Here is a 27,749-nt window from a genome sequence, read left to right as displayed (position 1 = left end):
ATAGAGCCCTCTGCAGGAAGCAAAAAGGCAGAAGCAGAGCATCATTATTTACTAGAAGAGCCCTGAAAGGTATAAGGGACAGATAGCAATAGCTTATCAAGTTCTTTCATCTTGCAGGTGTAATTTTCTGTAGCAATTCTGTGGTATTACATCCATTCCATTCCCTGCTTGCAGACAGCGTTACCGCTCCCTGCTCCTTTTCTCCTGTCTCATTTACACCTCCTCCACTGCTGGTGCCACTGCTCAGCCTGCATCTTGGGTGCACTGCAGAGCTGTGCTGGAGCTCAGGCTGCTTTGCTATGCACAGGAACACGACGCTCTTATCTCACATCCTCTGCTTTTATCACCACAATAATCATGTTTCCCTGAGGTTTCCGCTTGTTTCAGACACTTTTATTTCTTCACACAAGAGCCAAAAACAGCAGGTTCTGAGTGAAACTAGTCTGTGAAGATGGGAATGCCTCTGTGTGCCCATGCTTGTGTGTGTATGTAAATACAGCTCTGATTTTCATGCCTTCTGGCTACAGACCTTTCAGATACATGTCCTGGGCCTCTTGAGTGATAGAAGGAGGCAATGCTTGCTGAACAGCCATCGCTCAGAAGGAGAGATAGTGTTCGGGGTTCTTCCCTAGGGAGACCTATGGTCAGTCCCAGAGCAGCAAGACACAGAGGCCCAGAGCTGCTTCCCTTGCTCAGCAGCCTCTCTACACTCAGTGTACACCCTATCTACATGTCTAACATCAGTTACTTCCCAAAACTTGCGACTCAGCTGCAGAGCAGGAACTTCCCAGAATTACAGCCTTTATGGCTATAGGGAAAGGCAAAAAAGAGATCTGCACAGGGGGATTCTTCTCTTCCCTTGTGCTCTAATTTCATCCCGGGGTCCTGAAACATTAGTGGTACCTTGACACAGCCACAGCACATCTGTTCATGGAAGAAAAAACAAGGGAGCTTATCTACTCCACAACTGACTAAACTATGCTTTGCTGTCCCGAGAGCAACAACATAGAAAAATAACCAGGCTTCACTTGATGGCTGTTGAGATTGGCAGGCTGGAAACATTCTGGAGACGTTCTTGTCTCTCCTCAAATCCTACCCTTCATGCCTGGAGCAATATGGAGGAACCCAAAGGCCAGTTGACATATAGCCTCTGAGCTATGACATGGGAAGTGCTGTGCCCACAGCTCTGACAGTCCTCAGTGGATTGCTTCTCTGCCTTTGGGTTCGAAGGAGAAGCAGCAAATCTGGTAAGTTGTCCTGTCAGTCATCTTCGTGCCAAGTGGGAAGCAGAGGGAGCCAATCCTCCCAAATTTCTTCCCTAGAAGTGCCCAGCATGTTAGAGATGCTGTCCAACAACTACATCTTCCTGCTGCCAGCGACCACGTCAGGGCTCAGTTTTTGTTGGCAATCTTTTTCTTTCGGGCAGAGACGAGATCATAGAAAGGATTCTGTGTGATGCTGGTCCTGGAAATAGGTGGAAATGAGAAGAAAAGCAAGAATTTTAATGCCAGGGAACAACACAAGCAACCTACTGAACCTGCACAGAGAAACAGCTCAAAGCAGGAGTGGAGATGTGCAAATAGAAGAGAACAAAGCTGTGGCTAGAGGTTCTCCAGAACAGACCTTTAAACCGCATCAAGCGGTTGTTAGGTTACAGCAGTTATTTTCATCCCCCTTTTCAGGCTGTATTCCTTGGCAGCCAGATAAACTGTGAACATTTTGGCAGGCTCAGGCTTCCAGTTAAGGTCTCCTCACCTTATTGCTTCAATCCACTCATCACGTTCTGCTGGTGTAGCTGCGGAGATCTTATAGGACTGGTGCTTGCCTTCAACCACCTTCCCATCCCCATCTGTTTTGCAGGCTTTGATCTTCTGCCCTTTGCAGTTGGGATTGAAGAGCTCAAAGCAATTCTGTCAGAAAGGAAACAAAATGGAATTGCAGCAAATGACAGGAGGGATCAAGGAAGCTATGTTGCTTTCAGCCATAGATAACAGGCTCAGACAGATTTCAAAAGGGACAAGAGCATTTTTGCCTTTGAAATGCCCCAAGAATTTTCCCATGAGTTAGATCTTCAAGCCATCCCTCTTAGGTAAGCACATGCCCCCTGTGAAGGGCTGGACATGAAAACAGATCTTATGGAGAGGTGGAGCAGCATTATAGCATCTGTCATCCTGCTCCACACATGAGAATGTCTTCCCCTTTTGGGTAGACACAGCATCCTCTATTCTGTCTGCTACCACCAAGACAAACAGCACTTCTCCCAAACTTGTGCCACATCAGAGAAGTGGTTTTCCATGGAAGATGCACAGGGAAAAATGTCACTTCCTGATAAAGTTTCCTAACCACACAACACTGCCTGGAATACACATCATGTATTATGGAGAGTCCTGGTGCAGTGTATGTAGAAGCAAGCTCTGTGTACTCATCTCTTCCAACATACACATATATACATGCAATTAAGCCAGTAAAAGGATGGTTCTTGGACCAGCTGTTGTCTGTTGAAATACATCTGTGTTTAGAGTGGGTTCCAAGACAGTCTGGCACCTTCCCTTTGAGAAGCACAGTACATGCAGGCATGGGAAACTGCTGTTCCCCATTACTCCCTTTTCCCAGAGCCACCTCAGCCTTCACCAGCATGGGAGCACCTTCTCTTCCCACCAACCTCCTACTGGCAGAATACCAAGCAATGGAGACTTACTGGCTTTTTGGGGTCATCCACCTTCCGGACTGATAGGTTCTCCAGGGGGATAATGCCTAGAGGCTCTTTGTCCTGCAGTCAAAGAACCAGGAATCAACACCAAACATCGTCCCTACACCTTTTCCATAGCCCCTCTGCTTTCCCCAGCACGTGTGCCTTTGTAGGACAAGAGCAGTGTGTTCCTGGGGAGATCCCTACATTTATATTATGGAGACCTTAAATAACAAGAGATCACAGCAACAGCCTCAGTGCCCAGACTTTCTCCAGACCAGACCCAAGGAAATAGTGTATGAAAGGATGGAGGCCTGAACTCTGTCAGCATAAGGCAGTCTTAACCCCTATGCTCCCTGGCCCCTCAGAGGCTTATAACCACCCAGAACAAGCTCACAATCTAGAGTTCAGCCTTTACCGTGGTATATTCAAAGTAGTATAGGCAGTTGTCGGTCAGAATGAACCAACGACGTTTCCAGGTTTTCACACGTCCTCCTAAAGGCAGTGAGGTTCAAAATCCATTAGTCTCACTCTTAACTATCCTTCCACCAACCGTGCTCTAATCTACACACACACATGCACGCTCTCCCTGTAGCCATCAGCCCCCAGGAGAAAACCATGGTCATCATTACCACCAATGAACCGGTGGTACTGACCACAATATAGCAGATGCCGAGGGATGTTGCTATGATGAGGATAGGGATGGGGAGAGGGGAGTGATACATATATATACAATATATATGATATATAGATACATATATATACAATTTTATTTTATTTTATTTTATTTTTTTTTTGAGCAGAGACACCCTGCAGGAACGGGACCGGGAGGAGAGGAGAGAGCATGCAGCTGGTTTCAACAGCAGGTGTCAGCCTCAGCCCACCACAGCAGAGAGGAGGGAGGGGCAATGGAAATGCTGGTGCCTGGATGAGTTTTGGACGCCTGAGTGGGTCTCTGGAGGAAATTTGTGATGGGAGGGAGTCATGGAGGTGAGGAATCCCGGGGAGTTAGAGGAAGGCTCCCACTGACCTAGTTTCAGGAGCCAGCCCTCACGGTTAGGGTTGAAGAAAGTATGTGTGAGATCATTCCCATCATCTTCTGGTATAGAGAACGGCTCATTCTTTATGCTGTCAAACAGATTCTGCCCCAGAGCATTGGAACAAGGAGAGAAAGAGAAAATACAAAAAAAGACAAATTTCTGACGAAGTTGTACACAACCATTTCAGGTCCATCTGGTACATCATTCTACACAGGGGCAGGTGAGTGAATGGGAAAGGAGGTAACAGTGAGCGTTAGCCCTCAACAGCCCTCAGTGTACACCTCAAAATGCTTCAAGAGTGACTGCAAGCTTCTTTCTGCACCCTGAGTCAAAAATAAAGGAAATCCATTTTGGAAACCATGTAATTCATCAGGACTGGCATCAGTGACTGACCACAGTATGTCATACGGGGACAGCTGAGAGTATGACAAGGTAGCACTAAGGATGTTAGGGGGTAGGAGTGGGGTGACAGTGACTGCAGCCCCATTTAGGCTCTGGATTGGTGGTGCACCTTCCAATAACTAAACGGTCCAATAATAATAACAATCACAAAATGATAGGGGTTGGAAGGGACCTCTGGGAAACACCCAGTCCAACTATCTGCTAAAGCAGCTTCCCTACAGTAGGTTACACAAGAAAGTGTCCAGCCAAGTCTTGAATATCTTCAGAGAAGGAGACTCCACAAACTCTCTGGGCAGATTATTTCAGTGCTGTGTCACCCTCAAAGTAAAAAAGCTTCTTCTCATGTTTGTATGGAACTTCCTGTGTTCCACTATTCAAAAAAGCCTGGCCCCATCCACTTAATTCCCACCCATTAGATATTTATAAACAGTGATGATATTCATCCTCAGCCCTCTCTTCCCCAGACAGAACAGTCCCAGGGCTCTTAGCCTTTCCTCATGAGGGTGATGCTCTAGGCTTCTCATCATCTTGGTGGTCCTCCACTGGGCACTCTCTAGAAATTCCCTGTCTTTCTTGAACTGGGGAGTCCAGAACTGGACACATTAATCCAGATGTGGCCTCAGCAGGGCAGAGGAGAGGTGGATGATCACTTCCCTCTACCTGCTGGCTATGCTCTTTGTAATGCACCATTGGCTTTCTGGGCCACAAGGGCAGAAGCTCATGGCCAACCTGCTGTCCACCAGGATGCCCAGGTCCTTCTCCTTGAGCTCCTTTCCAGCAGGCCAGCCTCTGACCTGTACTGATGCATGTGGTTATTCCTCCCCAGGTGCAGGATTCTGTACTTGTCCCTGTGTAGAAGGCTACCACTGTTCACTGCTATTCTCTGAATGTCTCTCTTGCTACATGTCCTCACCAACAAGCATGTCTGCAGTCACCCTCCAAAGCATTTTTCATGTTTTCCAGCTTCCTTTTTTATACCTTTTTCCTCGAGCAGCTCTCCCCCTTACAGGGCAGAAGGTCAACAGTATTATACTACACTGAGATCAATGGACCTTACATTCACAGTGAAGCCTGACCCAGAGAGAAAATAGGGACTGATGATAGAATAGGAGATCAAAACCTTTCTTACCTTTAAGAGTTCTTCTGGCAGGTCTGCTCCATCATTGATGCCTCGGTTGATGGACACAAACCTTTCAAAGGGGGGTTTGTCTTTCACATTAGGGTTGTGCAGGCTGGTGTTAAGCATGATAATAGAGAAGGAGAGTATATAACAAGTATCTGTCAATGAGAAAGGAAACCAGGACTGATGGCATTTTTCTTACAGAGCAGATAATCCACATGCTAACAGGTGACTAGGCTTCTAGTTGCTTGTGAGCAACTTCAACCTCTCAGATTTAGGAGGAGATTTCCCCTCTACCAGGTGTAAATGTGGTAGATGGGGCTTGGGGAGAGTTGATCTCCTGTGATGGAGACAATTCCCAAATAGGCAATTTGGGCAGATCTGGTCAGGTAACAGCTCTGCTAGCAAGGAAAGTTCCTACAGACCCGTGCCTGTAAGTGGTACCCATGCAGCAATGAGACATGTTTCACATGGGGCTGGAGCACTTCTCAGGCCTACTCCCTGTTGGGATGGGCTGCAGCACAGTAGAAGAAACAGGACAGAAGACCATCAGCCTACTGAAAAGTACTGAAAAGGTACTACTGAAGTACCTTTAACTTCAGGTAAGGGAACATGAAAGACAGCATCCATACTTTCAGAGGATGCTTTCTATGCACTGTGATTGGGAAAAGAAGGCTCCTCCCTCTAACACACAGTGGATCTTTGCTTTATAGGCCTTCTCCTCCCTATAAATACCTGTGGACTGGAATACTCCTGGGTTACACTTGCAGTACCAGTTGGCAAAGGCCTCCATCATGCGGTCAATTTTCTGTGCTTCCCCAGGCAGCCGGAAGCTCCATAGGAACTGTCTAGCAGGAAGAGCATGCCAGAGAGTTAGTCAGTTTGTGTACAAGGAATCCTTTCCCTCAGCTCATGAGACACTATGGAAATAATGGATGTTATCTCATCACAGCATGAAAATAGTGCAGCACATCAAGCAGGAGATCGTCTCCTTTCTCTAAACATTTCTCTCGCACATTCTAAAAAGAAGAAGCAGAGCTAAGCATCCTGTAAATCATGGCTCTTCTTCCCTACCGAGCATTCTGCAAGGTATCAGGGACCTCAAGAGAGAAAGCCCTGCCAGAAGACCTGCCTAAAGAGAATGAGATGCTCTAGGACAGAGTCACTTCATTACAGACATAATGGGCACTGTGAGCTAATGTATTTCCTAGTACAAAAAATAACTTACCCTGCCCCCACCATCCACTGAAATCACAACAACCCACCCACCTCACTATCCCCATCTTCTCTGAACATGGCTAGTCCATTCAGAAGGCCATGAAGGAGGTCCACCAAGGAAAAGTATGTTTGCAATTCACAGACCAGAGCCAATACACACAGCACAGACTTGAGAAGCCCAATCTCGTCCCACTTGGGCTTTCATGACCTCTCTGGGTGATAAGACCCAGTGGCTGGACAGATTCCTGCTCCATTTGTTACTTCCTGAACACCCACCTTAGTGCTTGTACCAGGTTGAGGTTGGCAAACTGGTGACATGCCACAAACGCTTGGAGAATCTGAATGTTTTTGGAGTCTCTGGGAGAGGAGAGAGGGAAAAGGTCATTAGACAGCTTTGTCCCTGCTCTGTTTGGATGCTCCTTGGTGTGATCACAGGCATCTTGCTTCCTCCCAGACTCCCTTTCCCCTCAACCAGCAAGAAACCAAGATGTATGGGCACCACTCTAGTCTGAGAAGTCTGACTCTGGTATAGATGGAAAGACAGGTAGCCCATTCAGCCAGCCTCAGCCACACTCCAAAGGACACCTCCCAGTGTACACTGCCCACCCAGCCCACTGTAGGGTGAGGTCATGTTCAGCATCAGCATCTGCCAGGGGTCATCTAAAATGGCATCTGAGAGGGATTAGGCAGAACAGGGCATCCAAAGGACCTCCTTATCTCATCTGGGTTTCTTACCTCCCACCCAGGTAATCTCCAATGGCTGTCTTGTTCAAGCCTTCACCCTTGTGGAGGAATTTGGCGATCTCCTGCAGGTCTGAGGACAATAACTGCTGCTCAATCAGGTACTGGATCCCCTGGAGGAGGGCAAGCAAGACAGCAAAGTAAGACAGATCTTTGTCTTGGTGTGAAATTAGAACTTTAATATTCTAATGTCAGACTTAATTGGCTTTGCTGATATTGTCTACTGTTACTCCTCAGTCTCTCTATGACCACAGCCACATTCTCCTTATTCCCACCATTTTTATCTACTGTGGTGGGCTGGTATCATGCTCAGTTCATTCCTAAACTTGGATGAATGTTTCACTGAACTGGAAACTCAAGTAAACAGGAAAGGGTAGCGTAGCTCTAAAGTTCAAACAGCCATGTATATTTAAAGTTAAGTCAAAAGGGTTTATTTTAACATTCTTGGTCAAAATATCTTAGAGTTCTGTTCCTGAAAGTCAGGTTTCACCAAAGAAACTTAAAGGGAAAAAAAACAAGCCAAAAAACTGTTTGGAAATAAATAAGAAGATGGTATCAAAAAGGGTATTCAGGCAGAACTGTAGGCCTGAGACTATATCTTTTTCTTAAAGTTTTTCATAGGCCACTGAACAGAGAAGTCAGCAACCCGGTAAACTCCACGCTCCCAAGCCAATAAGGATGGAGTGTGTGATCTTTAAGGAAGACAGAGAGTCTGAATCAGGTTGTGCAAACAGCCAACATTTTATTTTAGAGAGAGAATTTCATCATTTTCAAAGTCACTGAAATCTGAGATTTTGTTCAGCTTAAGAGCACTATCTAAAAACACGGCAATTCTCCAGACCACACTGCAATTCTCCTCACAAAACACAGTAAAGGAATGAATATTGTTTTAGATATATCAAAATGTTCTACTTCAACAGAATCAATTCACTTTGCCTTGCAATATATAAGAATCTATTCCTAAAACGTCCCAAAGAAAAATCAGTTTCGAAAGAAGAAATTGAAATGTTTGGGAGATTTCTCCACACTGTTTTCCTTCCTTTTTCCCCAGATGAAATTTCAGTTAGATCAATTTAATTTTGCAAATTATTGCAGTGATGGTGGAGCTCCATTTTCCAGACTAGAATGTTTCTCCCAGAAGATTTTGTTCAGCCATATTCCTAGTGTTTACCTCCTCTAGCCTCAGGAACTTACCCTGAGCATGTGGAGATGGGAACTCATTTCATCAGTATTGTGTAGATGAAACATAAACTCAGCAGGGACAAAGAAAGTTCCCTGCATTGCAAGACCTACCAGACTCTAGTTATGTATCAAAAGGGAAACAATAAAAAGAGATCAGTGTGTGCCTGTTCTAAACTAAAATCAATATAGGAACATAGTACAGCAGTTGGACTGGGCTGATCAGCACTGAACTAATAATGCTAAAACGGTTTGGTGTCAGGATTAGTTCAGGCATTTCTGCATGGCATGGCAAAGTGCCATAGAAAGAGATGCCTCTGGGGCCTCAAACCAAGGTCAGACATAAAGACAAAAAGAGAATCTGCTATCACATGATCTGGATGTACTGTTATCAGTGCTCAAAGGCAGCTCCCACCAGCAGAGGGATGTTGCATGCATTTCCTATGCAGTGTAGAAGACAACTTGAGGGTCTCAGCAAGGAGGCATGTAAAGCTGTCACACAGACCAGCAGTCATGCAAGATGATAGCTGCAGTTATCCTACAATGAACAACTGTTCAGTGCAGACAGTTTTTCTTTATGGGGTTAAAAAAAAATGATCCACCAGTGAGGGGGAAAGAAGAGGAAACTCTTTCTCATTTATTTTCTACTTAGTCTGATTTAGAGCTTTCTGCTGAGGACGGAAGGCTATGGAGTCTAGATCTCACTGCTAAGAGCCTCAGGAAGTGTAAGATCCACATTCACTAACCAGCACTTACAAAACCAAAACTACTTCCAAAACAACAAGGTAGCTTGGTATTGTGGGAGGTGGAGGAGGGGATTGCCAAGCTGCTTTTCACCATTAAGCAGTCCTTATCAACTGCAGAGATCTCAGACATCTGAGATTTGCCAGTGTGATGCTCATCTACAGGAGGGATTGGAAGGAGGATCCAGAGAACTACAGGCCTGTCAGCCTGACCTTGGTATGGGGAAAAGTCATGGAGCATATCATCTTGAGCACAGTCATATGGTGCATGCAGGATGCTCAGGAGATCGGGAACAGACAGCATGAGTTTGTGAAAAACAGGTCCTCATCTCCTTCCATGACCAGGTGACCCACCCAGAGGATGAGAGAAAGGCTGTGGATGTATTCTGCCTAAACTTCGGTGAAGCTTTTGACTCAGCCTCCCACAGTATTCACCTAGAGAGGCTGGAAGCCCATGGCTTAGACGGGTGTACTCTTCACTGGGTAAAAACCTGCATAGATGGCTGGGCCCAGGGAGTGGCAGTGAATGAAGTAAAATCCAGCTGGTGATTTGTCAGTAGTGGTGTTCCCTAAGGGTGAGCATTGGGGCCTGTCCTATTTAATGTCTTTATTGACAGAATGGATGAGAGTATTGAGGGCACCCTGAGTAAATTTGCAGATGACACAGAGTTGGGTGGAAGTGTTGATCTGCTTGAGAGTAGGAAGGCCCTTCAGAGGGATCTCGATAGTCTAGATTGATGAGTTGAGACCGACTGTATGAGCTTCCACAAGACCAAGTACCAGGTCTTGCATTTTGGTCACAACAACCCCCTGCAGTTCTATAGGCCTGTAGCAGGGTGGCTGGAAAGATGAGTGGTGGAAAACGATCTGGGGGTATTAGTCAACAGATGGTCAAACATGAACCAGCAGCATGTCCCTGTGGCCAAGAAAGCCAATGAGATCCTGGCTTGTATCAGCAATAGTGCAGCCAGCAGGAACAGGGAGGTGACTGGGTGTAGTGAGGCTGAACCTCAAGTCCTGTGTTCAGTTGGGACCCCTCACTACCAGAAAGACATGGAGGCCCTGGAGCATGTCCAGAGAAGGGCAGTGGAGCTGTGAAGGGTCTGGAGCACAAGTGTGATGGGGAGCGGCTGAGGGAAATGGGGTTGGTCAGTCTGGAGAAGAGGAGGCTCAAGGGAAATCTTACCACTCTCTAAAATGACCTGGAAGGAGGTTGTGGTGAGATGGGGGTCAGCCTTTTCTTCCTGGTAATAGGGATACAACAAGAAGTAATGGCCTCAGTTTGTGCCAGGTGAGATTTAGGTTGGATATTAAGAAGAATTTATTCTCAAGAGTGGTGCTGCAGCTGGAACAGGCTGCCCAGGGAGAGAGGTGGTGGAATCACTGTCCCTGGAAGTGTGTAAGGAAAGGGTAGATATGGTACTTAGGGATATGGTTTAGTGGGTAAAATTGGTGACAGGGGGATGGCTTGACTAGATGATCTTACATCTTAATGATGCTATGATTCTATTCATCCTGACTGCCACGCAGTCAGAAGAGGTGGACTAAAGAATGTTTAGCTTCTCTTGACACACAGTGTTAAGCCATCCTTCCTTTATTTCTCTTAGTTTTGGGTTGTATCTGATGAAATTCTCTATAGGCCCCTATATGATGTGGGGAGGCAACACAGATTGATCATATCAGTGTATTTCAGAAATAGCAAAGAAGGTGCTTCTGACTAGAGCCTTACTGAGGTAGGAAACCAGCCCCAGAGTCTATGGAAATAAATCCTTTGGCATGTGTGGGACCAGTATTTAACAGAAACTTCCTCACAGCTTTATCCTTAAATTTGGAATGATCTGATCCTACCTTTTCAGGATCCATGTTGAATTTCTTCCGACCCACGGACAGAAGTTTATCCCTCTGTGATAGTTTGCTCCAAACAAAAAGAAGAAAAGCCAAACTTAGAATACAGGGCTGTGTTTCACTTAGAACACTCATAAGGCTACTCAGATATCAAGGGAAGGTGTTTGTTCAGGGAGAAATCTCAGAGGAAAGATGGACATTCCAGGCCTCATTTTCCTGCCTTTGTTGTGATCCAAATTCCATTAGCGCTCCTGTTTTCCTAACACTAAGAGGGAGGTTTTGGAAACAAAGGAATACTTAATAGCCTCACTTACCTGGTCCTCTCACCAGGGTTCTGGTCTGCCTCTTGCCTCTCCTCTGCATTTTGGAAGCCCTCAATCTCTGCAAACACTTGTGCAATCTCTTCTTTCAGCTTCTGCAAAAGAAATAACAAGAGGGTGAAGGTTGTGAAGGGAAAAAAAGATGTACAAAGCCTGTCTTATTTCATCCCTCCATCACAGGAAAAGGCCAGCTGCTCAGAACTAGCCAAGGATGTCTATGAAATATGCATGGCCCTGAGGTGGCCCATCCAAACTGGCATTCAGCTGAAAGAAATGAGAGAGAAGGGCAGAGGATGTTCTTCTATCTCTTGTCACTGAGGGTTGGAAAATCAAGCTCAGTCAGCCTGGAGGAGTTAGAGAACTCACCCCAATACTGATTTCAGTTCTTCAAGCAATGTCATATATGACACTCCTTTCATCACACGTATTTCCTTCTAGATTTTGCTTTGCACAGCCTGGCTACACATCTAGGATAGAGGAAGTAGAACCAGTAACTGTGAGGTCAGTGTGGATCTGAAGTGGCCAAGCTGAGAAATACAGTTCCTAATGCTTCTGTCAGTCAGTACCAGTGCGTATATATCTGTCTTTAGATAGAGAAAGAAGAGGGGAGGGCAAAAAGAATTTTAAGAGCCAATTGTTTCCTTTAGGTCCATGAGAAATGGTAGCCTTCTTGGCAGGATGTTCTGTGTTACCAAGGAAACAAAAATCTGTGCATCCCCTTCTGCAGTTTGGGTTCCCCTCAGAGCAAGAGTGCTTCCTTACATGCCTCTTCCAGGAATCTCTCAATTTATTTCTTTAGCAAACTGGAATAGGCAGGGAAAGAAGGGTTATGTGACTACTCTAGCCTCAGCTAGGAGTAAGGATGCAGGTATGATACGATATATATACATATGTGTATATATATATATATATGTGTGTGTGTGTGTGTGTGTGTGTGTGTATGTATAATATATATATCACATCATATCATATCATACAGAAACTGTGAAGTCCTCCAGTATCCCACGGCTTTAACGTTTTGCTCTTACTTTCATTTTGTTTTGCTTCATCAATCTGACAGAGCTGAAAGTGTTCCTTAACAAGCTTCAGGTACTGCACAAATGTCACAAAGCTGTGATCATATCTCCTAAATTTCAAATGATTATGTGTTTTTTTTCTCTCCATAACAGGTAAGATGAGATTCAGCCTCTTCCCTTCTCTCTTTCTCAAACAGCACCACTCCTCAAGTCTTTTTGATAAAGAATATTGCTAAATTGTTAATGAAGAAATCCACCTGGAAAAAAAAATTCTACACAAGCAGTCCAGTCCAACCACAACCCAACCACATGACCCTAATTAACAACCCTCCACTAAATCATGTCCCTGAGCAAATGTGATATTACTAACTGATTTTCACTTTGTCATTTTCAGGCTCTTCAGGAGCCAATGAAGTAGTGTTTGAGTCTGCTAAAGGAAAAGAAGAAAAGCAAGTTCAGCTATGGAACTTTGTGTTGAAGGTCCTTCCATCACACCATTCAAAAGTGACTTGACAAGGTCTACAAAAAGAGCAAAAAATTAAAAATCACAGAGGGATAACTAGAACTGATAAAGTGACTGATAATTTTAAATAGCCGTAAATGCTGAGTCAAATCCTTGCCTGTATGACTTAGTAAAGTCATATTTCTTTCCTTTACCCTGAATATGCAATCCCAGCTCATCCCTGTTAATGAACTGCCAACCCTTTCTCAAATACCCCATTACGTTGGATGATGAGTCCCGCAGCAGAGAGTACCACAGGTTGGATGAGTGCTGGTGGCAAATATGTCAGGGCAGACAGGATTCGAATTCAAGTTGGATCATGGCAGAGCAAATATCCCCAGTGCAGAAGCAGTTCTGCATGGCTTGGACTGTTATGTGCTTGGTGAAGATAGTTCTGAGAAGGCCAGGCAAGATGGAAGGAACAGGATGGTTCTTACCTTAATGTCCTCTAAGAGCTCCTCTCTGTGCTGCCTTATTGTCTCTATTTCAGCCTCTTCAGCCTCACTCAGGTCAGGTGACCCTGGAATAGCAAACGGGTGCCTATGAGAATAGTTGATGCCAACATATCACAGGAAAAGCTGCCTCAATCTCTCAGTGCCTCAGCAGCTTTGATATCTGTGCTCCTGCACCTATGCTCCCTGCTGTTGTAACCACTGAACCCGAGCTTTGTCTTGCAAATGATTCTCAGTTCAGAGCCAGCAGCAGCCCCCTATACCCTGCCTCATAGCCAGCCTCTCTGCTAGCAGCCCTCTGATCTACCCACCTGCCTACACAACCCAGTTTACTCACTGTGAGCACAACAAAGAGGCTTTACCAAATGCTCTTTGGTGGTTTTTGTGGCAGTCGCTTCAATGTACAAGACCTCTAGCACAAGATAGCTGCGACCTAAATAGTCCATCTACATCCAAACCTCCCATAAAGAAACACTAGCTTCATTGATTGACCCACCACAGCTAGAGTCAAAAACAGTTCAAGAAAGAGCATCAAGGACTTTCAAGTCTGAGGATAGGGTCTAGGGGATGAAAGACTTGCTGAAGAAGAAGCATCTGTGGGAGGCTGTTATTCTGCTCTCCTCCCCCCCCTGTGGATTACAGACAATATAAAAGTGCAAACAGGCTTCCTTGTAATGCACAGGAAGTCAAACAGATAACAGAGTCAAAGAGACCACAAACATGATTCATAAAAGGCCAAGAAGAATTGGGGTGATTGCACTGCTGCTAAATATAATCTAGCTGAAGCACAGCCTCTTCAGCAAGAACGAGGAGACTGAGGAGACTGCAGTGACAGAGAGGCACAGCAGATGGTAAGCCCCAGGAAAATATAAGGGACACACACAGGCTGAGGGCAATGATGCTAATGGGAGCTCAGTGCACAACTTGCAGTGGGAATCCTCACACAGAGAGATAAAGCTTTCCCAGGTAGACACATTAAGTTATTGGAACACCCTGCTCTGCTTTTTCATAAGCCAAAATCCCCTGGGCCTCTCATCTTCCTGGGAAAAGGAGAAGTGGCACCAAGTGTCTTGGAAATTGTCTTAGTGTGGCACTCACATGCAAAACAAAATCTATAAATATGAGTGGGGAGAAAGGGGAAGGAACAAGACAAGACAGGCAAAAGGAAAAGAGGACAAAGACAGTCATCTTGGAGTCCATGTGGTTCTTTCCTGCCATGTCCGCAATGGTTCATATAAACCTGCCTTCCCTAAACCTAGTCTTCCCAACATCCTTTTGTCTGGTTGGGTTTCCATGTGCTGTCATGCAAGGCTGTGCCCCATCTCTCCTGCAGCCATGGGGAAAGGCCACTGCACCTCAGAGGGGAAAGCACTGGGCCAGGAGCCAGCACAAAGACAGGGATGAGAACTGCCCATTTTACCTCCCAGCTGTGCAAAGAGCCCTCATGAAGAGTTGAAAGAAGCTGACTGTCACTGCAGCCAGTCAACATGATGCCAGACTCAGCCTCTCCAGCTTTATCTCCCTCACCTCCACACGGTCTGATAGCAATGGAATCACTGGGGTGATTATTTGGCCAATTCTCACTCAGACCCTTTGTGCTGTATTACTGCAACAGGACTTACCTGAGGAAAGTCCCTTTCCCCCGCCCCATGTGCAGAGACTGCGGTGTCTGGTTGCTTTGCTTCAGTTGTTCCACGTCTACAGAAGCAGCCTAACACATCTTAAAGAGATCTGAGGCTCCCAGAGGGCACCATCTCACCCACACGACCCCCACAGACACTGCAAACAACTCTGTCTCCCTTCCCCCTGAACATCTGAAAACCCCATGTCCCAAGTGATTCACCTGCCCAGTATGTTAGAGTGAGAAACATGTGGGAAAGAATATGTCGGGGGAGAAAATGCATGTGACTCATGGAGAAGGGGAGGGAATCAAGTCATGGTTAAATCAGAAAGGGTGGTGAAATAGAAGGGAAAATAACACATAGAGCAAAATTTCAGGGCAATTTAGACTGAAGTGCAGAAAAGATCCTTGTAAGGTTTTCTAAGTTTCCTAAACTAAGTTTCTGATTTCTTCAGAAAATAATCCTGAGGTCAGTTCCTTTATGCTACTCTGCCCCCTTACAGGAGGCCTAACACAGCTCAAGGTTATTTTGAGGCTTTTCATCAAGATTACTGCATGCATCGGGGTCTATAATTAGGGGAAGTGAATGCAAAAAGCTCGTTTGGGGAACTGTCCACAGCAAGGCACAGAAAACTGCAGAGGCAGCTGCATGAGAAGCAGAGAATGGGAGCAGGCTGCTTTGCCTCTCCTTCCTTTTCCACTTTCAGAATGAGCCACACTAGCAGGAGAGGAGGTTCTGAGTGAATCAGGATCACTCCCAAACTGTGCAGTGCAGAGGGAAGTCAGCCCTGCACCAGAACACTGAGGAATGGCTTCAGTGTTGTCAAAGTCCTCGGTACCAGCAAGTTCCACTTCTTTCTAGGACTAGATCAGGGCACAGATGAAGCATAGCCTTTTTCAGGGTTCTCTGCACAAGGGAAATTTTATGCTGATAAAGAGCACCCGCAGGTGCAAATAAAAACACCCACAGGTTTCAGGGAAATGCTATCACCCAATCCTGCTCTGCAGTCTGCCGGCCCATGCACAGCTCACTACGTCGATACTGGCTGGCATCCTCTACAGAAAGGATCTAAATTTTCTGCTTGGAACTTATTTTCAGAGAACAGATGTTGAAAGGATAGCACACGAGTGTAGCACAGGTGGGACTCTCACCTGCACTTTAGGTTGCTCCTCCAGTCTCAGAGCATTCTCAGATACAAAGACCCAACCATTTCTCAATTGCCCAGCCTTGTATTTTTAGTGCTGTCTCTTAAAACAAAACTCAGACTTCAGTTCCAGTTGTGGTGACTGATGCCCTCAGCCTCCCTATTTGGAGGGCAGGACAGAGTTACCCCAAAGTCTGAGATCTCATGTGGCCAGCAAAGAGTACTGAACTCAGTTGTGCTGAGTTCATTTTGCATTGATACGAGCTGTCCAGAACTGCCCACATGCTAAAGAGACCTTCATGAGCATATAACATTTGGAGTGGGATGTGAGTACATAGGAGAGCTGAAGGATAGGCTGCAGAAACAGCAGAGGAAGATTGTCATGGGAGGCAGTGTCTGTAGAATGGATACTGACCATTGATATGCTACCCACACACGATCTGACAGCACAGGCCCATCTGCAAGGCAATGCAGCGCTCTGAATCAGAGAATCATAGAATTGCTCAAGTTGGAAAAAGACTTTCAAGATCAAGTCCAATCGCAACCTAACCATACTACCCTAACTCTAACAACCCTCTTCTATATCATGTCCCTGAGCACCACATCCAAACTGCTTTTAAACACACATGGCTGCTAAAGGGTTTAGGCACATCGACCCATGGCAACATATGAGCTGAGCATTCTGGTGGGCACTTTTTACCTGGCTGAGGCTATGTGATAGGGGAATTTCACCTGAATTTCCATTCCATGTATGATATGGCTTTTGTGTCATCTCCTCTGCAGACTATCACCACTCCTAGTGCCGGGCTGGTAGAAAGAAGCCCTCCAGTTCCCCATTTCCCTCCATCCAAACCCGTCTCCCTCCTGCACCCAGTCAGCTCTCAGCTCTCTGCCAGTCTGTGCCAGAAGAAATTCAAGATGGACCTCACACAGGTAGAATTTGCACATTCCATCTACAGAGGGAAAGATGTGGAGTTTCTGTTGTTTCTTAGCTAGAGCTGAGCAAATGCACATTGTTCCTCAGCAGGATCCCATTGCACTACCACAGTGTGTAACTTTTAGGACAAATAGCTTGTTAATGCATAACTTGAGTGAAAGACCATCTGTAGGAAGTACTCTGCCTCCTCCTGCCCAGCTAGCCCTGCAGTAAGCTGGTCCATCATTTCTTTCAGGTAGTGAGGGCCATCAGCTCTCAAGAGAACGGCCTCCACCAATGTGCATAGCCAGATGCTCCCACAGGTCTTAGCAATTTCCCTGGAAAGCAAGCCTAGTATGCTGTTTTTTCATGCTCTTTCCTTGTTTACCCATTTAGAAGCTCTCTCTACATTGTATACTCAGGAGCTGGCCAGGACAGAGGATGAGTCACAGCGCAGTCATTGCAAGATCATCCCTGTTTTCTCTGGTGCTTACTGAGCCCATATCCTAGCCTCTCCCTCTGTCTTCTGCATTTGCTCAGTCTCAGAGACACCTCGAGCTCCCCCAGCCAAGAAGCTGAAAAAGTTCTGTCCAGAAGTCTCCCTTTCTCTGCAGGAGACCAACCACTTTATCCACCATCTGCCAAAATAGGAAAATAAAACCCAAGATCTCAGTTCTTCAGATGTGGCTTATCTTCCCCATCCACGGCTGCCTTTGAGATTATTTTGAGACCCTGCAGGCCCACCTGGAGGTGGTGGAACCCTAGTATAATCACCTTTAACAAGTGCAAATGCAAGGGAGGCTACTAATGCCAAAAGCCTAGCAAACTGGTTGCACTGGGACACGCAACTGCACGAGAAGTTCTGCAAACTGCTGCCTGCATGCCTCAGGGAACCACCACTGAGGAGCTTGTGAGCTGTGCCAGAGCAGCATGAAGGGAAGCCAAACATTATAGGCGCTCAACCAAGTGCCACATAAAACCCTTGATATCCCTGTGCTGGTTCTGCAGCTCAGGTCATGATCACCAGCACAAGGGACCACAGCAATAGACACTCTAGACATACAAAGACCATTCTCAATGGGAGAATTCCTCCTGACGTGAATGGAGTTGGCTTATAGGAGAGCAAGCAAAAATATACAGCTTAAGGCTGACAAGCAATTAGCTGTATCACCAGGGGTCTTCCACCATCTTCCTCCTGACACAGGCTGCAGTATCCACTCCAGCTACTGAGATTTCAGGGTGTGCACAGCCCCCACAGAAAACAAGACAAAAGATACTGAAGTCTTACCAGCAGGACAAAAGTCCATCCTGAAAGTCCTAATGTATTTTCCACAAGGGCTGTGTTTCTCCTTCCCTTTTGCTTGTTCAGATGCTTCACAGAACTGAAACAACTTGGAGCTAGAGACCAAAATCACAGAAGCATGAGGGGGCGGGTTGCCCCATCGCTCCGCCTCATCCCTTCGACCACATTGCATGAGCTCGCATCAGTGAAGGAAACTGTGTGCAAGCTGATTTGGCCTTACAGAGACTCCTTGGCTACTTCTGAAGTGCAAATCCATGAATATATTTCCATCCCAGCAGGTTTAGAGGGAATGTGTGAGCCCACATTTGTGTCTGGAGGGACTGACATTCACAGAGACAGGACTGTAGTGTTTTGTCTGAGATATTCCTATGAGAGTGGAGAAAAAAAGGAAGTTCCTGATTCAGAAAACCCTTCTGATTCAGTAGACGGTTTTATTTGAAAGGAAAGATTCTTTCTGTGCTTATTCTGCAGCAAGGTATGTATGAACAAACACACCAAAACTAGAGGGTGGTTGAAGGAGAAGGGCGTTTTTTTTCCTTTTCCCTCCTTCACTACTTATTGTAAGTCTTCCTCCTTTCTTCCACCAACAAGCTGTGACCTGAGGAGAAAAGAAGTCCTCTCTGAGGCTCAGCAGTACTTCTTCTGTTGGAAGAGCTGCCATTAGAGGCAAAGAGATGCTCTTTCTTTCCCCATCAGTTCCACGTATTCCCCAGAAGGCTGTGTTCTTCTCACTTCCCCTTGAGTTAGTTGTATTTGGTTACCATGTACACCAACATTCTTGCTGTATGTGGTAGATTTCTGACAGAAGTAATGTGTGGGGAAAAAAACAAAAAACAAAAAGAAAAAAAGAAGAGAAGGCTGCAGGAGTGCACCACGTCAGAGTCAAAAGAAATGGTGAATACATATGTCAAAGCAAAAATTAAATTAGATGTGTCTTGATGTGTCTTGCCTCTTGTATCAGGACAGAAGATATTGAGGGACTCCTCCTCTTGGTCCTTAGCACTCCTCTCATGTCCTTAGCACTCCTAGCTCTTGCTGTACTCACAGCAGACTTTGAGCAGGGAAGAGAAATGGTTCAGACTTCTACATATCATCTTTCCACGAGACAGCAGGGTACAGTTTTCAAGAGCCTCTTTTGTGTAGAAAAATAAGAGATGACCTTCAGATGCGTTACGCGCTGCCAGCTGACATCTATGTGCACTTGCCACCACTTAGAATGGATTTATGTGAGATCAAAAATCTATGACTCATTAGAAAAGGAATAGCTACCACCTTCCCATATTCCTATTAATTCATTGTTGTCTGAAATCTGCTGTAAAGAATAACTGGCTCTGTGGAAAGCTTGGCTGAGATCTATTCAACCTCACAGAGAAAACCACAAATTGCCCTCCCTACCTCTCAGTCTTTTTTATTTGCTGTTTATTATCCATAGTTGTGCCATAGGTTCATTGTTGTTATTGGTGAGGAACAGTTTTTTTAACAAACTGTCAGTGACAAATGGGAGATATCCCAACACTGAAGGCATCGTGTCAAGAGGCAAAATAAATTCTGAGTTTTACTGCCTGAGTTCACACAGGCAGCTGTAAACAAGGTTGCAAACAATTTTTAATTGTTAGGAAGAGTTCGTGACAAAGATTCACCACTCACTTGCTGTGGTCAGGGTCAGTATTTTAAGAGGAGAAACTAGGAGCTTATTTGGAAGAGAGAAAACGCAGGAGAAGGAAGAAAGTCTTATTACATAAACTATTTTTGAGTTATCATACCCATGTCTGCTTTGACCATCAGCATGCACAGCTTCTTAGAGCTAATGAGAAGCCTGCCTTTGGATCATACCTTGCCAAGAGACCAGTCTTAAGAGTTTTTACCTGTTTTGGGATTTCAAGCTGCATCGAAAAAGAATTCACTGTCCCATCGCCGATGTCCTAATTCCTGTACTGGGTTAGGATCCACCATTTCACCTCCAGTATTGACATCATTTTTTTTCCACATAAAAAACCAAATGTTTCAACAGCATTTCAGCTGACATCAGTCAGACAACCTATGCCACTGTCTTGAAAGGGCTAATTTAACTGCCTCAAACACATGTGACATATATAGTCAATTTGGTCGGATCTGTTCATATGCATGTGTTTGTGGTAGGTCAAACCACAAGCAGCTTGCAAACACCAAAATGGATGCCTCTATACACTGCAAAAACACTCCTCACCTCTCCAGCAGAGACCAATGTAAAGCCTATACCTGTGTCTTTAATTCATGCATGTTTCATATCTTAACTCCTTGATGCTCAGTTCTTCCCACAGCTTCACCTATCTTCTGCTCGGAATCACTGACCCTATTTTGGGAACTTACTTATTCATTCTGGGCTACACAGTATAAAAAGGATATTAAGGTACTTGGAAGGGTTCAACAAAGCTGGTAAAAAAGCTGAAAGGCATGTCCTGTGAGGAGAGGCTTAGGATATTTTGTTCTCTATTTTGGAGAAAATTAGGCTAAGATGCAACCTCATTGCTCTCTGGGAGGTAGTTCTCCCATCCCGTCCCCTCCCCTCTCCCTCCCCTCCTCTCCCCTCTCCTTCCCACTCCCTCTCTCTCTTCCCCTTCCCCTTCCCCTTCCCCTTTCCCTTCCCCTTCCTCTTCCTCTTCCCTTTCTCCTTCCCCTTTCCATTCTCCTTCCCCTTCCCTTCTTTCTAAATTCATTTCAATTGATTATAACAGTGCTTGGCATTAAATCAGTTTAAATGCTTCCATTTATATCAGCTAAAGGAGTTGGAATGAGGCATACACCATTAGCAAACTACATAATTTGATTCCATGCAATAATGAAATACCTACAAGAGATATTTCTCATAAAGGGGCACAAGAAGCGAGACAGCACTGTGCTACTGAACTTAGCCTAAAGCATCTTCCATTCTTTCAAAAGTGCAGGTAATTATGCCTCCCTCTCCATAACTTCATTCCCCTGTCATTCACATCATACACAAAACGCTTTGGTTCTAGATTTACTCTAAAGCACACAGCCAGTTTCTCTCTTTGGGAAAGAGACCCAGATGATAGGTTAAATACTTGAGTATACCAGATGGACGACACAGATTTATGGTGAAGTCAGGTGGATTGCAATGTTATTCCAGTCAGCAACGTATCTGGAAATGCCCTTAGTGTACATAACATAGCTTCTGTGATCATGGCCTGAAACTATCATGAAAGGTCTATAACACGTCTCTGTCATTATTTTAAGTGAAAAACAAACAAAAAAAAGGAGCAGATAAAGTGGGGAAAAGCAACAAAGGCAGAAAGAGCGTGAGAGACGAAGACTGAGTGAAGGAAGCAGATAAACAAGAAAGAATGAAACACAGAAAATACAGTTATACCTCAAAGTCATAGAAACACCTTAAGTGCCCTAGGGAACATGAGAGTGAGGTGTTTTACAGTGTGGTGATAGCTAGCTCAAATCAAGAGGCTCAGAGCACGTGGGTTCTCCCACTGGTGTCAACAAGGTCAGTGTAGATACAGCCTTGCTCAAACACAGACTTAGCAAGGAAAATTTGACTGGAGGAAGAACACTTTCCAGGTGACAGAGCTTATTTTAACATAGCAAAGAACTGAGATGTGAATGGTCACTCATGACCCAGTGTTGCAAACAAAGTTCACTCAACTGAGAGACAAGTGCTGCCAATAAGAGAAGACTGGAAGGAAATGGGGATATTGTGAAGTCTGCGCAATATTAAGATAACTGAAGGGGACTAAGACAGGCCAGGTATGTCTTGGGTTGGATTGAGGTCAGATTTGGCCCTTTTTGTTCCCTCCTATCACTTGCCTTTGCATTTATCAGCCCACATATAAAGCAGTTCTTCCCTTGTGCCTTCATGAGCCACTGGGGACAGGGAGATGAAGAGATATATCCCTGGAAAGTAGTACTTTTGATAATGGACTGGGGTTAGATCCATTAATTGGTACTCACGCTGTACATCCTTCCCAGCTGTGGTTATAAACAAATATATAAAGCTGGGACTGTGCAAGCAAGAAGTGGGAGAGTTTGTAATGGGGATATCCAAGCTGTGCCAGCAGTTCTCATCTCAGCAAGCATAGCACATTACGCAGACTAGCAATACAGGCTTAAAATAATTATGTAAATAAAAAGGAAACACAATTATTTCCTATTATTTTCAAGGCAGTAAGAACAGTGATGAATCTAATGCTGAATATTGCTAGGTTCTGACCATGCTGATTGTATTGCAACAACTGCACATAAAGGGGCAAAGTACAGGTTTGTATAGCTTCAATAGCCCCATCAGGGGGTTTAGATTGCAGTTCGATTTGGGATGAGAAACTGCAGCGTGTCAGGATAGAATATAACAGTTATTACTGTGGGGATTATGATCTGCACATACATAATTTTGATGTGTGGCAAAGCAGCACTATAGAAAAGACAATAACACATTTATTTTTTGTCTAACAATTGGAACAAAATGATCTTTGTCCAGCGTGAGGAGCAATGTAGACTGTGACAGGCAGAGCAATAGGAATGTGCAGGTAGTAGGTAAGGATACTAGTGCAAAGTATCTGACATAGCCTATCCTTAACAGTTTTTACTCATTCAGTGAACCAGAATAAATTCTAAAGGTAAAGATATGGTTATTATAAGAGGACATAGAGGGAGAAGAACAACAAACTGTTACAAAGACTGCAGAAGGATCAGGTATTCTCTGATAAACTCAAATGAAGAGCTTGAAGTATTTTTTGTTGGGCTCAGACCTGTGGCAAGCTTAAAGATTTATGACATCTACATTTTCACAAAGGCAAGAAAAACTTTCTTTTGGTACTTGAGGGAATACTGATGTTGTAAAAGAGTAGCTATAGACACCTATAGTACTCTAAACAGCTCTTTTCACTTCCCTCAACCTTCTTGGAAGATCTTAGCTTAGCACGGAAAGACATGCATTAGATCTGGCTTTACAAAGCACAGTGAAGACGGCTAACATGCAAGGTAGTCAAGTCAGGCAGTTTATACTAAATTAGAATTTACACATGCAATCTCCAGATGTACTTACCTCTCCACCACAACAGGCACATGAAAAAATACTATTGAACCACTTGAGCACCCAGTGAGAAAGGATGCACAGTCAGATATCGATCTGTATTTATCAGCATTAAGTAAGACAGTGGTGTCTGTGAAGTGGGAGATGTCACTGGCTGAGAACATAATAACTGAATGGAAACTGATATCTGAGTCACCAGGGTCTTGCAGAAATAGAGAAGCAGATAAGAGCAAGCCATAAATAATAATAATAAAAGAAAAAAAATAAGCATGATTTAGGAATCTGCCAACAAATTCTCAAGTGAGGGAAATACAAGTGTAAATCAGCCCTCACAAGGACCTCTGTGCTCAGAGGACCTCGCCATGATCTTCTGCTTATCCAGGCACATCATGGAGAAAGAGGTGAAGGAGGTGAACTGCCCTCAGTGCTCCAGACAGAGGATGACAGTGGAGCAATTATTTTGCACTAAACCAGCCAACCTGAGAGCAGCCCCAGCTGGAAGGCAGACCAGTCTCCTTGACATGTTATGGACCAGCTGCCCCATGGCTGCAGCAGAGCTAGTCCCCAAGAAAGTCTAGAAGCAATATGGTCCAAAACTAAGTAAACACCACCTGCAAGTTGAGTTGCTTTTCAATTCAAGTTACTTTTGAATTATCTTTTAAATGTAGGTTGCTTGTGTTCAGTGAGAGTGGATTGGAAGCTTCTATTTTTTTATCAACTTTTGCTTGACAGGTTAAATTTAGGTAGAGATCCCCTGGTATAGTTATACTAGAAGGAGCATTATGTCCTGAAGTGCCTCACCCCTTCCAGTTATGATCTAAGCTATGAGTTTATTGCTTCCAAGTAAGTATGGCATACTCTACTCTGCCCTTGTGAGGCCCCATCTGTAGTACAGCATCCAGGTCTGGGGTCTCCAGTACAAGAAAGATGGGGAGCTGTTGGAGAGGGCCCAGAGGAGGGCCACAGAGATGATCAGAGGGCTGGAGCACCTCTACTACAAAGATGGATGAAGGAGCTGGGCTTGTTCAGCCTGGAGAAGAGAAGACTGCGAGAAGAGTTCGCTGAAGCCTTCTGGTACCTGAAGGGATACTACAAAGAGCAGGGCACTCAACACTTTGCAAGGGTAGATAATGGCAGGACAAGGGGAAATGATTTTAAGTTGAACACGGAAGAGAAACCACAGCAGTGAGGGGTGAGGTTTGGCAGCAAAATGGAGGGGTGGATGCTTCGTAGAATATTAGAAGCAAAGAAAGAACTAAAGGTAGCAAGCAGACAGATGGTATGAAGCTGTGTGAAAGGGGAAGTGAGAAGAGGCAAAGGGGTAATATATCAAGTTTGCTGGGACAGTTTGCAGAGAACAGATATCTTCCCTGGCAGAGGCCCAGCACACAGAGAAAACATCTCATGGCCACACAGGATTGCCTGAGCAATAGCTCACATAACATAAATTATATCAGGACCCAGATCCCTCTCATCCTTGTCTTATCCTACAGCAGAATACCATAGAAAAACAGGGAGAGATGGAGTGAGCTCAATTTCCCGCTCATTTTTTAGAGGAAAAAATGGTAATTTCATGCATCCCGTCCCTTGTCCACTGCCTCACACAGGTGCTATGCAAACCCAGTGTGGATGGGTCATTCAGAATGGGCAATTCTTCCCCATTGGTGTCTTCCTCAAACTCAACAAAGGGAACAAGAAAACCCAGATGACTGCCTTTCCTTGACCCTTCTGCACATGAAGAAGGAAACTAATGTCAAGAGCACCTCTTGGTGGTGTGAGAGCACATCAAAGCAGCAAAAGCTCTGTGTGTGCTCACTTAGTGGTTTAGGAGGCAATTTCCTGCAGTTTCCTTCCCTTCCCATTCCTTCAGCGTACACAGTTGAGATATTTCATTGTAGCAGGCGCCAGTTGTTCTCAGAGCTGCTATAATGTGTTATTTGAATTTCATATCCTGTTTTTAATAATTTAAATGTGATAGAAATAAAGCTGCTAAAATTCCACATGTAGAACCCTGCTGTTCCTCCGCAGAGCGACTGGCAGAGGAGGGATTTTTTATAAATTCACAGCACAGATCCCTGACTTGGAAGAAAAATGGCTATCCATACCAGTAGCAGGCAATTATCTTCCAAAAGCAATTTGCCCACAGGGAGGATGGAGAAATTCCACCTTGCCAGGACTTCTACAGCTCAGTTTTGTCCATACAAAACTGCAGTGTCTTTGAAATGGAGCTCACCCAGGCATGGTTCTCTACAGTCCCTCCTTCCTAATTGCTTTTATCTCAAGAGCAGGTGAGTGGTCCTTGTGACATCTCATCTAGACATCTCTGATATCTCATCTAGATCTCCTCTCCTTTAGTTTCAAACCATTCCCCTTTTTTCCCTATCACTATCTATCCACGTAAAAAGTTGTCTTCCCTCCAGTTTATAATCTCCCTTTAAATACTGGATGTCCCAGTGTCCCAAAACTTTCCAAGCACAGATGCGACACAGCTTTTCAACCTTTTTGACAAATGGACTAATGTCAAGCTCAGAATTTCTCTTGGGTAGTTGTGTCCCTTTTACCAACAAACTGCCCACAGGAGGCTTTGCAGTGCAGCTGCAGCCATCTGTGCATGGACTGCAGATATTCTCTGACACTTCCTAGGATAGAATCTGGGGTTCGAATGTGGCACACTACCAGCTCTACCAGCAATGCTTCATTTGAATATCACTGGCCTCATTCAAGCTGTAAATGTTGGGCATTTTTCTTCCACCAGTATCATTCTCTAGAACCACATATAGCTGCCTTCTATTCCCACTGAGTCTCTACCTCAACCATATTTCTGCAGCTGTCTGCCCTTTCCATTTCCTACCGCTGCTGTCCCTATAGCAGCCTTTGTGACTCTCCCTTCTGTCCTTCCTGACCCATATTCTCTGCATTTCCACATCCCATTCCTGCTCTTGCAAAGGAGTCAGTGGGTTTCCTCCCCCCCCCCCCTCTTTCCCTACCACCCACAGAGGGAACACCTAGTACATCTGGTAGTTTTATGCTTCTGACACAGCCGCGAGGCTTGGAAACTTTCCACGGTTGAATGTTTTTGGGTTGCAGCCAACACTGAGTGACGGATAGGAAAGTGCTACACACCTGAATGGGTCAACTGCAAAAAAACTCCTGTGGCTGTGGCAGCACGAAGGTCACCAACCTTTGGAAAAGCAGTTTCCCTCGGCATTCCTTCTTTCAAGAACAAGCTGGCTTAACACCCACTGCTCTTGGTCTAACAGGCCTCCGGACAGACCTGGAAATTCTAATTAATTCTGCGTCACCGCATCCCTTCCTCTCTCAAGTGTGCCTCTATCTGTCTACCCATCAATTCAGGCTGAAGACATGAACATGTGCGCTCTTTTCCAGGCATAGCAATGCAAGCTGGGGGAAGTAAGGAGGAGCTTCAGACTCTCATTCTGAGGAGTGAAAGGAAGGAGTAGAGCACCATGTCTCTTATTTCTGAAGGTGACTGCATCCCTCTCTTTGTTGCTTAGCTCTAAAACTCTTCAAAATCCCAAGGACAAGATGAAGGATATCCTATCAGCAGTTCTCATAGGCTGCTTTAGCACAGAGTGGAGAGAGAGAAAATGGTTTGTGGGGACTCTCTTGCACAATACTTAGCTCTTCTAGTAGCAGCTGGATAAAGAAAATTCATTACATCCTCTGATACGTTTACTCCTCTTCATGACAAACACATAGATACACCTAATGCTTCTTTGTACTAGTAATTCAGGAGCAGATGAGGAGACATTATTGCTCCAGGAGTGGTGGAACAAGCAGCCGTGGGGTAGATGCTGCTTCCAAGAGACTGCTTATTTCACCACTGACACTGAGGGATAGACCCATTAGAGCTGGAAAGACCAAGATCACCCAATCAAACTGCCAGCCCATCCCCACCATACCTACCGACCATGTCCTCAGTGCCACATCCACACGGCTCTGGAACACCTCCAGGGACGGTGACTGCACCACCTCCCTGGGCAGCCTGTGCCACTGCAGCACTGCTCTTCCTGAGAAGAAATTCTTCCTAATATTCAATCTGAACTTTCCCCAGAGAAACGTGAGGCCATTACCTCTTGTCCTTTTGATACAGGGAAGACATGGGAAATCCTCATTGCCTCATGTCCTTTGCTACTCTCACTGCAGGTCCTCTTGCCTGTTTACACCTCTTTCAAACTCTGTATGCTACAGATGAGAGGGGAAAGCCCACTCTTCCAGTTTCTCACCCTTCTCCAACATTACCTCAGCTCCCATGCAAAAGCAGTTTGGTGCCCCCAGATGTTGGCTCGGATGGGGCAGGAAGGCAGTGGGTTGAGACATGAGGTGCAAAAGAAAAAAATTACAGCAATAATCTCCCAAACCACAAAGTCATGCACGCTCCGCCTACAGCTAACGGCCTCACTGCAGAGCTGCGGTGGGAGGGGAGGAGGAACCAGAGGGC

The 27,749-nt window shown here is 45.1% G+C and overlaps 1 protein-coding gene across 3 annotated transcripts; it reads right to left on the bottom strand.

Annotated features, from left to right (window-relative positions):
• Window positions 1-371: 371 nt before the first annotated feature.
• CYTH4 (cytohesin 4) lies at window positions 372-27,604 on the bottom strand. Of its 3 annotated transcripts, none has more exons than XM_085539842.1 (13): window positions 27,551-27,604; window positions 13,253-13,335; window positions 11,292-11,392; window positions 10,981-11,047; window positions 7,205-7,323; window positions 6,746-6,826; window positions 5,987-6,099; window positions 5,261-5,409; window positions 3,720-3,831; window positions 3,108-3,184; window positions 2,699-2,770; window positions 1,756-1,910; window positions 372-1,464 (listed from the first exon to the last, which is right to left on the bottom strand). In XM_085539842.1, the coding sequence occupies exons 4-13, from the start codon at window positions 10,993-10,995 to the stop codon at window positions 1,392-1,394; spliced, it is 966 nt and encodes a 321-aa protein (XP_085395968.1). In that variant the 5' UTR covers window positions 10,996-11,047; window positions 11,292-11,392; window positions 13,253-13,335; window positions 27,551-27,604; the 3' UTR covers window positions 372-1,391. The 3 variants fall into 3 exon arrangements, with proteins under 3 accessions (XP_085395968.1, XP_015718032.2, XP_032300803.2); XM_015862546.3 differs by lacking the exon at window positions 27,551-27,604 and adding an exon at window positions 18,238-18,385; XM_032444912.2 differs by lacking the exons at window positions 2,699-2,770; window positions 3,108-3,184; window positions 3,720-3,831; window positions 27,551-27,604 and adding an exon at window positions 18,238-18,385.
• Between the last annotated feature and the right edge of the window lie 145 nt (window positions 27,605-27,749).

This window comes from Coturnix japonica, chromosome 1 (genome assembly GCF_054131305.1).
Source record: "Coturnix japonica strain WE chromosome 1, WE-NBRP24, whole genome shotgun sequence".
NCBI classification, from domain to species: Eukaryota; Metazoa; Chordata; class Aves; order Galliformes; family Phasianidae; genus Coturnix; species Coturnix japonica.
The sequence above is the reverse complement of the archived record's forward strand: the minus strand, read 5'-3'. Positions and strand labels throughout refer to the sequence as shown.

Excerpts from the sequence above, each read along its gene's own strand:
- CYTH4 (XM_015862546.3), bottom strand. Across the intron at positions 11,393-13,252 it reads AGCTCTTAGAGGACATTAAG|AAGCTGAAAGAAGAGATTGC; the intron begins GTAAGAACCATC and ends TTTCTTTTGCAG. Across the intron at positions 1,465-1,755 it reads GAGTGGATTGAAGCAATAAG|GACCAGCATCACACAGAATC; the intron begins GTGAGGAGACCT and ends ACCTATTTCCAG.